General features: G+C 33.8%; 1 protein-coding gene across 10 annotated transcripts in view; it reads left to right on the top strand.

The window, feature by feature from the left end:
• Positions 1-9,469, top strand: part of LOC127874669 (cyclic AMP-dependent transcription factor ATF-3-like) — a 116,273-nt gene extending 106,804 nt beyond the window's left edge. For 7 of the 10 annotated variants that reach the window (XM_052419147.1, XM_052419153.1, XM_052419152.1 and 4 more), the window contains exons 2-4: positions 5,471-5,665; positions 6,684-6,794; positions 8,364-9,469. In XM_052419147.1, the coding sequence (XP_052275107.1) occupies positions 5,471-5,665; positions 6,684-6,794; positions 8,364-8,831 (774 nt within the window). In that variant the 3' untranslated portion in view covers positions 8,832-9,469. Of the gene's footprint in view, positions 1-221; positions 249-4,376; positions 4,551-5,103; positions 5,259-5,470; positions 5,666-6,683; positions 6,795-8,363 lie in introns of those variants that run through there. The other 3 variants (XM_052419150.1, XM_052419143.1, XM_052419148.1) reach the window with 3 other exon arrangements.
• The last annotated feature ends 3,814 nt before the right edge of the window (positions 9,470-13,283 follow it).

Below are 13,283 nucleotides of genomic sequence, written 5' to 3'. Positions count from 1 at the left end.
TTCTGATTTGGTTGGATTTTAGATAAAAAAAAAAATCGCTTAAAAATGAATGCGCAACAGATGTTTTAATAATAATATATTAATCAATAATATGTATAATACGTGATATAAATGACTGCACGATGCATGTGTACTAAATGTACACTATGACTATCTTCTATATATATTCGATTGTTTTCCGTTACATTAATAAGGAGTTTTAAATGCCTGGCCGCGTTACTTAAAACATTATAGGCATGCACTTCTCGGTAAGTGATTTTCTGTCATTTTTACAATTATGAGTGATACATGTATATGATAAGTTTGCTGTTTTTATCATAAACAACTTCTGAACTGAGTTTTTATAAAAAAAAAAAATTTTGCTATATATGTAACTGCAATTTTACTTGTTTATGTTATAGATGTGTCTTATTTAGAAAGCCGGCAATTGCGATCTTTTTCTTAATAAATTGTATTTTTTGTACCAATATGCCCTTTTTATCAATGAATTATATTATAAATGTATAGTCATTTCGTAAAATCACGGACTAAATAGGGACGAAGCTTTCCGTCCTTACTTTATATTCGCCTAGATAATATTTCCTTTAAACGGGAAAAAACATTAAAGCGGAAATTGTCGTCCCTTATAAGCCTGTGCGGCCTGCAAAGGCTAATCTGGGAGGACACTTTACGCACGTGCATTAAACTCTGTTTTCCCAGAGCGAGGCTCATGATATACAGCTGAGTTTAATTGATCTGGTCGAGGAATGTTCTGCGAAACCACAACTATGTTTCTGCTATGAGTAGTCCTTTATATCAGTTGAGATTCCTCATCGTTTCCAGCTGTATTATGTTCCACCAACCGTTATTCCCGAGTTCGCAGAATTTCAAGGGTGCGAATTCTTTGAATTACTGCAAAAAGGACGTACCGTCGCGAATTCAAGTATAATGCTTTGCGTTTCGAAGCCGTTAGCTTCACGTTGTAACGCCGACCTACGTTCGCAAGTTCGTTCACAAAACATGACTTAACGCTCAACGCTGCACGCATTATAATGTCATTGTTTTTTATGTGCCATAGACTGAAAATCATTTTTTTTAGTTTCATGTTGCAAAAATGCGTTGGTGTTCCTTTTTATTTTCCAAAAGTAGATAGAACAGACAATCAATACGCATATAATTGTAAGGTAACTCTCTCCGAAACAAATTATTAAGTTAGAAAAATGAAGAATATTTGCACTACGTGTAAAACAACGTTTTTATGAGAGTATCAATCTTTGTTTTCATTTGTTGTTGCATTTTTGTTTGGGATTTTCATATAAGTTAAAGTAACTTCCCTGCGAAAAATTGAAATAAAATAAAGGTCACTAAGTAAATGGCGAGAAAATACATTGAGATGCAATCTTTCTATTGGGACAAGTTACGTTTCGGGTTTAATTTAATATTGCTATATTCTCTTAAATAACATGTAGTTTCACGGATATTCTTAGCGCTCCCGCAATAAATAGATTATTTTGTTGTGCCACCATGCCCCTATGTTTTCACCTTGTGAACTTGCGAAATAAATGAACGAAGATTTGTATCAATGTTATCAGAGTTTAAGAGCAAATTATTTAGCAATTTTGATGAATAAATTTAAAGTTGTCCGATGGACCTCAGGCAAAACAATGTTAATTAACAAGTTCACGTCTGTAAACTATTGTCGAACGCAAAATGTCATTATGACAAAGATAATTAAAAAGTCCATGACCGTTCACTATCGTAGATAGCAGATTGTTATTTGACATCGCTACTAATGACACATTAACCCATGTATGCCTAGTGGACTCTCACATCCTGCTAACTTGGATCAATTTATTTCCAAAATTAGGGATGTCTAGTATATTATTTCTATATTCGAATATTTCTTACAGAAATTCCTTAAGCAAAACAGCGTAGACCTGATGAGACGCCGCATGATGCGGCGTCTCATCTGGGCCTACGCTGTTTGCCAAGGCTTTTTTCTAGACGCTAGGCATAAATGGGTTAAATCTTATAAAATCATTGTCGTTCTTGATGTTATTATTTTTTCTTCTTGTTGTTGATTTTGTTTAAAATTAGCCACCACGAGGTAACATGTTACCACTACAAAAAAATATAAACATTAAACAGCTTCTAAATGCATTTTATCTAGTGAACATTCAAGATTTTGAAGTGGAAAAGAACAGCAGGTATCGAACACATGACCTAAGACATCAGCTGAATTGGCGATCGGCAGCTGTCTAGAAATCAAGTGCAATCATTTTTACATCAGCGAATCAATGCTGTAAACAAAACGCATATTATTGTTCATTCCGTACGGTAGTTAATTAGATATGTAGATAATGTCGCCAGATGTATATTGGAAAGCATCAATCAGATACGCCCCAACAAAGTGTGTTAGTAGTAAAAGTTGTCTCGTACTGCGTAAATACTTTTGTCAAGGTGAGACTTTCAACCTAATTAAATTTCTATTTTATAGCACACATAATTTGATAATATAATTCATATTATAATTCATATTTTACTTTCATAAAGCCGTGCTAGCTAGCTTAAGTGGTAGACTACCTTGTAGTAGTCGAATTACAAATCCCATGGTCTTGTGGGGATTGGTAAACAAATCCTTCTTACGGCCATTCTCCCAATACCTCGGATTCAAATTGGTACAAGTACGTGCACTTAATACAGGCAACCTATCAGACCATATGGAGCGTATAAACCGTGATTTTGACTGAAATACTGTTGAAACAGGCAAAAACAACCAAGCAACAAAACGTACTTTCATTTAAAGTGATATTATGGGCATTTTACAGTTTATAGGTGTCTATCGCAACCGTTGTTTATTTTTGGTGTTTTCACTTCATATAAACATATATGTGTTAATGGCATCATCAGCATACTAAAAACATATCCTCGGAAAGAGAAAAATAATGCATTGAATATCAACCGTACTTTCGTTTTGACAACTGACGACAGAATGTATCCATTTACGATGTGAATCTAAATCTAGATTTAGTGCAGATTCGTTCATACGACACAAAGACGCTATTTTGTTTTACGGATCATTTCGGCTTAGAGGACTGGGTGAGTCACGTAAAATATCGAATATAATATATATATTTTTTTATAAATAACTGGTAGCAAGATGAGTTGCAGATAATTGGTCAGTAACCACATTTTAACTAACTTTTTTGACCTGTTAATTCTTTTCAGCTCAATTCAACAGTGAAAAATGCCCAAAGTATCACTTTAACAGTGAGCTCGTTCCTCGCACAGAGAGACGGTCATCATTTAATAATATTTTTCATTCTTTTCACGCCGCATAATTAAAAAAAATGTACCCGACTTTGCGTCGCTCCACCCTTTCGTTGAGATCATGAAATGTTGATTTTTATTTGGCAGCTGCCCAAGTTTACAAACCCGTTAATAAATAACGACACCGTGTCCATAGTAGCAGATATTATTGGAAAATGGATGATATCATTCCTATGAGACTTTTAAAAAAAATCCTTACTCAAATTAATACAACTATATGTTAAAACATGAAATTTTGATTAACATATTTAATTATATACAACTACGTTAGTAAATTAAAATATTATCTGTTAAATGTATGTTTAACGGTCAAAACTTAGCTAGTATTCCCATTAAGTTGCCAGTAAGCTTATAGCTCAAAACCTAAACTAATCGAGCAATGTGCGGTTTTATTTGGTCATTGTATTTTTTATGAGACAAAATTGGAAGATAAGTATTATTCTCAAGTAATCATATCCAATATACCGGTATGCATTTTTTTGCGGTCGGTTATTGCTATTACTCATCTAGAGCACTATGTGCCAATATCTTATGTGTCAGTCGCCTTTGGTCTCCGATATTCCTTCAAGTGCACTGCAGTAGAATATATCAACACGTAACTGCAATTATTTACCCGGTAAATCATGTCATTTCATTTACCGCGCTAATGGGGGATTTGTTTATTTTGGGTGGACTGCGGTGACCAGTAAGTACAACGAGTCATTGATTCGTTCAGGCGGTCACTTCGCCCCAGCGTTTCGATCCTTTTCTCCACATCGCGCGCTTGTTATAATTGTTATATTATTGTTGGACAATCGTCAATATTGTAATAATTTCATTTTTACTGCGGTTACAAGCAGGTTCAAAGTCCGGAGGTGTACTTGATTGCAAAGTATTAGTAATAAGTTAACAGACGCCCGATCCATCGTTCGGGTAGATATATAAATCGGAATACGACACGATAACGCACATTTTACCACTAGTAGAGATAGATAACTGTTAACTTTTTAGTGTTAGTGTACAAGTGTCGAATAGTTGTGCAATATTTAGTCATTCCTTTAAAAAGCGTTCAGTGTTTTGAGTTAATAAATCGTTGATACATTAAACGTCTAGTGCATTGAGCAAATCAATCTTTGCTTTATCGTTTGCTATATTATTTTGGGAGTGTTGTGTGTTATATGGTGGAAAAACATTGTTCTTACCATACATTTATTAGCGGACATATCGCAAACAAATCTGGGATGCCAACCGTTATGTTTTGGGTAATTATTTAAGTTGACTTTCACCATAACTGTTTTTATTTGTATTACTTTTATAACATGTTTAGTTACTTTTCTTAGCTACGTAACTGGGTCATGTTTTGGAGATTATTTTAATTTAATAATTCTTTAGTTTATTGATATTTTTTGAAAATCGCCTTAATAAAATGGATTTATTATTTTTTTAACTAATTTAATGTGCAAGTTAAATTATATATTTTGTTAGAGATTTCGATTGTCATGTAGTCTATGGATTAAAATGCTTTAATGATATATTATGGCTTTGCCAGTGAAGTACGTAAACGAAGTTTGCTGTAACATGCTCAAAATCGTTTACATATCTAAAATACATACTGTATAAATGAAATAATAGTTTAATTTTTTTTTTTCGAAGCTTGTTTTTTATAAATAAACTCGTGCAACCTGATTGCGTGATGATCATATCACACCAATTTCCTCAGCGGAAATACGATACGAGTGTATGTTATTCATAGTTAATTGTAGTAATACAGTGAGGTGTGCTTATTTGTAATGATACTTATACTGAACTATGTCAATCTTCTGTACATTTAAATCAAAGTTGAACTAATTGGTTACAACGGATATTCTGGATATGATATGTTATGTTTTGCAAGCGGATGGAGTAACATATGAACTAGCGTTGTTATTTCTTAAGCTACTGTTGCTGCTGCTGCTGTTATGATAATGATTGTAATGATAATGATTATGATTGTGATGCGATGCTTCTTATTACAATTGTACTAAAATAAAAGAAACGATTTTTTTAACCGGGTTCAAGTTACTTAATTTCATTAGATTTATATGCATGAATTATTTATTTCCAAATAATTGTAATATAAAGTAAACGCATTATCACATATTATTTTATTTTAATTTTTTATTTTTTATTTTATTTTATACAGAACACGATGAACGACCGGCTGTCACCGAACATGCACACGGGCGGTCCCCAATTCCTCGAAACCCTAGAGGACGTCTCCAATGATTCGACTGTCACTCGTGTAAAACAGAAAGTTAAGAGTCACGTGCTCAAAGAACGCCGGAAACGTGGTCTTTCTGATGTAGAAATAGACGAGGAAAGGCCGAGAGTAAAACAGGTAAAAAAAACTCAAGCTTTAAGTAGACACTTTAGGTTTCGTTGTTGTTGTATTTAATGATGATGATCACGATTACGATGAGGATGAATATGATGATGATGTATCATCACTATTGGGTTAATTGTTTAATAATCATACACGAAATCATGAACACATAATGTTTCTTATCTTCATTATTTCTGAATTTATTTAGCTTTTATCATTCACTTGTTTCGTTTAACATCCGTGTGTGTTTTTTTTAATTGTTTGTTCAATGAAGTATTTTAAAAGATAAAGCAAATAATTTACGCGTTCAACAAAAACATCGATTCGAAAACAACGCTTTGAATTGTGACGCATTACAAACTTGACCTCACTGAACGTTTACCAAATAATATACAATGAAGATACACGATTTCAAATTTAATAGAATATAGCGAAAATAAAAATATTAATTTATTAATGAATACCTTCATAAGAAAGTCTGCATAGTGAGGGTAACTATCCTTATTCGGGATGATCAATGAGGGAATTACATTCTTGCGGTCAACTGCAAAAGTGCAACAGCTGCGTTTTTTTCCCATCATTTCTTTTTTGGAATGTGTTGTATTTTTTCCTGATTTAAGCTTCCTACGTTTAATTTAATAAAAGATGCATAAATGAAGATGTGAACTCGTAAAATCTGATCATCAGAATAATTGTTTAATCACTGGAACATTACCAATATTATATATAATAATCACAGAATACTAATGAAGAACTATATCAACTAATTCACAGAAAACTGTATCTTGGTTATTTTAATAGTATGTACACTGATAAGGGAATGTTTATTTCGTCACGGAACTTGATAGTGTTTTTATATACTTTGACTAACAATGCAATTAATTAAATTTAAACAAATATATCCCGGTTATTACTATAAAAAGTAAACATGCACACAGAGTGACTCGTGCTGGCCCTTTTCTGGTCATATAAGAAATATATATCAACGTTACAATGTAACTTTGGGTGACCCCTAGTGGCCTTTTTCTTTCAGGAGCTCAACCCCCACGAGCTTGAAAAAAGAGAGCGCCGTAAGGCCCAGAATCGACGAGCGGCCGAGAAATGCCGGAAAAAAAAGCAACTTGAGAACCAGGAACTGGCAAAAGTGAGTTCGTTGGCAGAGAACTGTCATATTATTATTTTGTTCATTATTATTATTAATTATTATTGTTTAATTATTACTATTAATAATTATTTTTTATAATCTTATATTTATTATCAATATTTTTTTAAGTAAATTGCTTTTAACCAAAATAATAATTATTATTATTACTGATATAATAATAATATATTATTATTATTATTATTATTATTATTATTATTATTATTATTATTATTATTATCATAAAAAATAACAACAACAAAAACAACAAAACAAAAACAACATTTTTTTTAAATTATTATTACCATTATTATTATTATCATAATTATTATTATAATTATTATTATTTCTACTATTGTTATTTACATAATGTAATATTATAATTGGTTTCAAGTTGACTTCAGTAAAGTAATCTATGTCCTTAAGAAAAAGTAAAAACATTAAATTAAAGTCTAGACTCGCATGTTCGAATTGCGAAGCAAATAAAAGACAAATTGAATGCGATGAGAATTTAAGTCAATATTTTACACTGTTATTGTAATCATTATCCGCCGTCTGTACTGTCAACACTGTTCATGGTCGAAAACCACTGTCGCCAGTTTTACGCCGGAAAATTATCTTCGTTTCACCAAACCTGTCAAAATTTGCGAGATTCTGTCATAAAAGTTACACTCAAACATATCAAACTGGTTCGTTTTCATCTTTGACGGATATGTACCTCCGATTTTAATGCTGCAAACTGCGGTTTATGTACGAAACCGCAGTGTTACTTAATTTCGTGCGCAAATTTCACCGCAAGGTTCGAACATAGCCTGACAATGTCAATCTCTTGTTGAAGACCGATCAGTCAAATCTGTTGACAGGTTGTTGCTGTTTAAAAGAATTGATATTTGAACCTCGACCTTAATGGTAATAAAATCCATCGATATTTTCGGAAGGAAGTAGTTAATATTTATTTGTTTGTATCTGTTGCGTTTCTTCCTGTGTTCGAGTTAAACAGTTCCAGTGACCCTGGGACTCGGCGCTTACAATATTGTTGCGTCTCAAACAAAGATTAGGCTCATTTTCAATATTTCTACCACCAATTTGTGAGTTTTAGTTATTTAACCACCTCCTTACGAAATTAATTTCTTCCTTTTACCCCGCAACTCTGGAAGTAAAATACAGAACTTTTCTAAAATTGAAGACGTTAATTGTATTAAAGAAAATTAAAAAATGAATGGCTCAACGTTTAAATCACTATGTATCATTTTCATCGTATATAATGAAATCACTGATTATTATTTCTTAGGTAGAAATACTTGTTTTGTTTTAAGCAGTAATGTTTTTATTTACATTTTCACTTAGTTCCATGGAAAATTTTGGATTTTTTATTGTTCTTGGAACAATCGTTGCGTAATTAAAAATGTTTATGGCTTAAACGCGACCACTGGTTTCTTTTTACATATGTGCACATATTTATTCTGCATCACCATAATTTTGAGAAAGCACACAGTATAGTGATAGCAAGCTAACAGCCGTTCATCGTTATATGTTTCATCATAGGCATAACTTTGCTACGATGCTTTTCAGAGTTATGATGAAGAAATCCAAAAAAACAAGGCCTTGATTGAGGAAAACCACTGTCTGAAGCAGGAGAAGGCACAGCTGGAGCGGACCCTTGAAGAGCACCAATTCACGTGCCAACTGTGCGTCAACCAGTCCCCCAACAACACGCCAGGATTCGAGAACCAGATGCACTTCAGTTTCGACGGATTGGCATGCAACAACGGGTACCCTGTCTTTGAGCAACTCGGCATCCCGCGCGACACCACCACCCCATTTCAAAGAGAGGAACCCGAGCCGGATGTTTTTACAACTGAACTATACCCGTCCTTCTTTGGCGTCGAATATATCAAACCGGAAGTTAATTGTAACGCTCCGTCATGCGCTGCGGAACCCCTGTTGTCACTTCCGGATCTTGGTGATATTGTGGACATTCTTAACCCGTTGAGTCCGGAGCAGTTCAGTCACCTGGGAAGGCAGTCTATCAGCGATTGACAAGAAGCGAAGGTCGGATGTGGACTTTTTTTGAAAAGTTAGGGGATTGGACGGTGCTGTTATGTCGCTTTCATAGACGATAAAGACGATGTGTTTAAAGTCTTTTGGAAATTGGATCTGTAAAAATGTGATATTTCTTTAACCTAAAATGCTTTTCCTGAAAAACTAAGTCGTCTTTTATTAATTGTAAAGCAACATCCGTACAACAAGGTTGTACTTTAATATTAAGTTTTCAATACGTTAATGATCTTTAATAATATATCTGAACATGTGTATTGTCATTTCAATGTTCCATTCATCATTGTTTCGTTTATTGGTGCATTTTATTAAATGTTTACAACTTTGAAAATGCTGCAGGGAAAATATTTCAAATATCGTCAATGCTAGTGTTCCAGTTCTCTCCGTCGGACCCGCGCGTAGTCTGTTTGCACGTGCGCAGCTAGTGTTTTATGTGTGTTCACGTGTGCGAGTTCGTGCGAACGTGCGTGCGTGTCAAGGCTCGCGAGAACTTATCAGTTTTCAAAGTGATCTCATAAATATGTTTGTTTCAATACTTACGTTTCATTTTTGTGATTAGATTTTCATCATTGTTATTGATTGTATAATTATGATTGTATTACATTTTGTAAATATGAAAACGGGGTTGTTGTTTTGTCGCTGAAATGGACCGGGTTATTTCAGTAGGCCTGTAATTTGTTTTGACAGTTGAGTATTATATTTTCACGCATTATCTATTCATGTCTTGTCCTATTGTTCTACTTGTCAAGATAATTGTGAGGTGTCCTATAAGGTTAAAAGAACAGTTTGTTTTGTTTTTCTGACGACCAATTTGTATGACTCAAAATTTGGCTTCTGTTCAATTTTGATAAAAATTCCATCCTTAATGTAATAACGTGGGTTTAAACATTTAATCCGCTGTAATAAATGATATTAAGAATAAATTAAACCTTTTGTTATGAAACCAATTTAAAGCATGTCATTATACCACTTACGTAAACAAAATGTATGCTAAGGGCTGACTATTTAAACGAAAACATAGGATAAAAGCGTATTTCGGAATAACGAAATGTCTTTGTTTAACAGAAGTGCGCACTATATTGATACGATGTTTTTATCATGTAAACGATTTCAATAAGTGCTACAAACGATAATTTGTAATGGAACTTCATGGTTAGGTTTATAAACTGTGATACCTAAACCTAAATAAACACTACCAATTATAATTCAGCAGCAATAAGTTATTGTGACAGGCTGACAGCGCGAAGTCGGGAAAAAATCGAAAAACTTGTGAATGCATTTTAACGAAATCAAATAGGGTAATAATTTATAGATATATAAGGCTCTACAATCTACATGTATTTAATGAATTTTTTTTATGTTTTCAGAAAATTTGGATGGTCATAAACAGCAACCATGCATCTAGTGTACGAACTGAACTGTACATTATATAAAAACAGATGCGCAAATTCATGTATGGTAATTAGAACGGGTCACGTGATAGCCAGGTCTATCAATGTTCTCAATATCTTATCGATATCCCTATATGCGTCTTAATATTCAAAAACCTTCAATTCGTGTCAAGGTTGAGTGACTGTGCGCTCTGATTCGTCAATATTTCAACAGATCGCACACGCTGAATTAAAGCGACCAATCGGGGCGATGTTTCAACATCGGTATAAATGGTCGACAGTGGGATTCCTTACGTCTAGTTTAAAATATACAAATATGGAAATACGCTTTAATGTTAATGCGCAATTCGTAAGTGTTTGCTACTTTGTGTTGGAAACCACATAGAGACCTACATAAATAAGATGAAATCGAATATAATCATAGTGGTATATTGTTTGTTCGCGATTTTGTATCAACTTCTTGACCGTTACGCAAAAAACAATATTAACGTAAGTCGGCGCACCGGGGTCTGACTTTAAAATCATATTAACCTAAGAACAATTCAGAAGAAAATAAAATGTAAGTTTGAAAAAGAGCGAAGACTATATCGAGTTGTACAAGGAAAACCAATTTGAGATATCAAAATGTTACAATAATCCTAAGGCTCTGAACAAGTCAAGTCAACCACGCTTGATGAAGATTGCATTGAATGTGCGTAGTTTTCACACCAAGCCCAATAATTTCAAAAGATGCCGTATTCAGGGGACCACTAGCAAACGGTCCCTTAAATTAGCAGTGGACCAATAGAAATGATTGTCTAAGAACACTCATACGTACGGCATGTATGTCAAACAAGCCTTTATAGACAATAGTTGGTACAAATGGTTAAAAGGGACTCTCCTATTAGTGCAGAGGTTGATGCACGCGCTCTCAACCAAGGCGACCTGGGTTCAGTCCCTGCGCCTGGCGCATGTGAGCTTCGTTTCTGGTCACCACGCCATTTTGGGGTTTCCCCCGTGTACACCGGCATCCACACACAGTAAAGACTACACAAAAATCTAATATCCGCCAGTAAACACAACATAGCTTAGAATATCAGTTATAAAACCAAATTCGATCCAACTTTTGTGAGTCTAGTAAAGTAAATGATGTATGGGTTCTCGTTCACACTGCGGGTCCTACCTTAATGCAGGACTGGGATTTACACACACGCAAATGGTATAACCCTGTTAGTGGTATACGAACATGCCTGAGTGTATTAAGTACATAGAAAACAAAAGGATTCACATTTTGTCTACTTATAATTATTAGATAGTATAAGAGCTCAGTAACAATCCCTTTATACCAACGGGTTTTCGAACAGCTCAGAATTTCTATTAATTAACTACATAACATAATGTTTCAATGTTTAAGTAATCAAGTGGACTTAGATGTACACGTATATCATATACATAGTATGATTGAAGTAACCTTTTATCGTTCATTTTCCAGACTAGCGTTTTATTTCCGATACATTTTGAATTCTCGGAAGCAGTAAATCAACTTAGACACACTAAGTCGTTTTTCTTTCGGTTTTCAGGAAGTCAATTTGATTGGTTTAAACTGATTTAACAGGTTTATCTACTTCATAAGACAATGGTTTCATATACCCGGAAGAAATCAACTATACATGTTTTATAGGATTTAAAACCGCAATTCTATATTGGCAACGCATATTTACTTGTTCTTATTTACTCGTAAACTCTTCGTTATTAGTCATTCATCAATTTAGCCGCGTAATGCGAAAATGAATCTCATGCCATACGCGGCCAGCATAGCTTCAGACCAGCCTATGCATACGCGAAGTCTGGTCGGGAGCTGCCTGTCCACTATAAAATCACGCAAGAATAGGCGGACATGGAAGCTCCTGTCCACCATGAGCGAGTGCGCAGGCCGTTCTGGGGCTACGTACGCTGGTAGCATAGGGCTTAAGACCAATTTTCGCACGACGCGGCTTAATTTCAAATGAGTCATTTTACATTTAAAGAAACTTCATTTTGTTATCGTTGCATACGGAAATTGTACTACAATTTAAAATAATAGCACTTAAAATTCAATGTATTTAAAAAAATGTTTCTAGTGTCAGCCCTCATTTAAATGTGATAACAGGTATGCTGAACAAAGGGAAATGCCCTAGTATTTAGGATTAAATCATGAATGTTTTTTTGTGTGATCTAGTTTTGTATGTTTATTTTACATCTTCATTGTAACTATATTCATCTTTATTTTTTTAAACGTATGTCATAAGACAAATATTGGATTCTTTTTAATTGTTTTATTAATTAAAACCAAAAATAACTTATTGTATTGCAAAAACAGTGAAAAGTGAAAAAAATTACGGATTCATTCTCTTTTGAACATGTTTAAATGTAAAGAACAATAATTATTACTTTGGGTCATTTTTCTTGGAAGTATACATTAATTGTTAATGTAATAAGAAATGCACGTTTATTTTCAAAAATCAGGAAGTTAAGTGTATAGTTTATCATGCACAATGTAGGCAATACATTGAAAATGGTATCCCAAATATGATTGTCAATGTACATGTAACCGATAACACTGTTGATTTTGCACGTTCATGTATTATCATATTTCTTGCTAAAGCGCATGAATACTGGAATGCAGAAGTTACATGCATATTGCAGTAATGTTACGAAATTGTAGATATTCGTGTTTGATATAAAAATGTTGATAGTTATTAAAATGTGAACACTAAGTAAATGTGTTGTTTGTTAATTAACTTATGGTCAATCCCCCGCCGCGAAGCGCATGAGGTTACTATACGAATGAGATTCGCCACTGTGTAATAACCTTAATAATACAATGAAATGAAAACATAATTACTATTTATCGGTACAATACATAATTCAGGGCTTTCCTTAGAATCGAAGGTCAACACAGTCCACACAGGCTAATCAGGGACGACAATTTCCGCGTTTATGATATTTTTCGTTGAAGAAAGTCTCTTTTTAGCAAAAAATACATTTTAGGCGGAAAGTGTCGTTGATGATTAGCCTGTGCTGA

The sequence above is a fragment of the Dreissena polymorpha genome, chromosome 3 (genome assembly GCF_020536995.1).
Source record: "Dreissena polymorpha isolate Duluth1 chromosome 3, UMN_Dpol_1.0, whole genome shotgun sequence".
Lineage (NCBI taxonomy): Eukaryota > Metazoa > Mollusca > Bivalvia > Myida > Dreissenidae > Dreissena > Dreissena polymorpha.
Note: the sequence above shows the minus strand (reverse complement) of the source record. Positions and strands in the feature narration are given on the sequence as shown.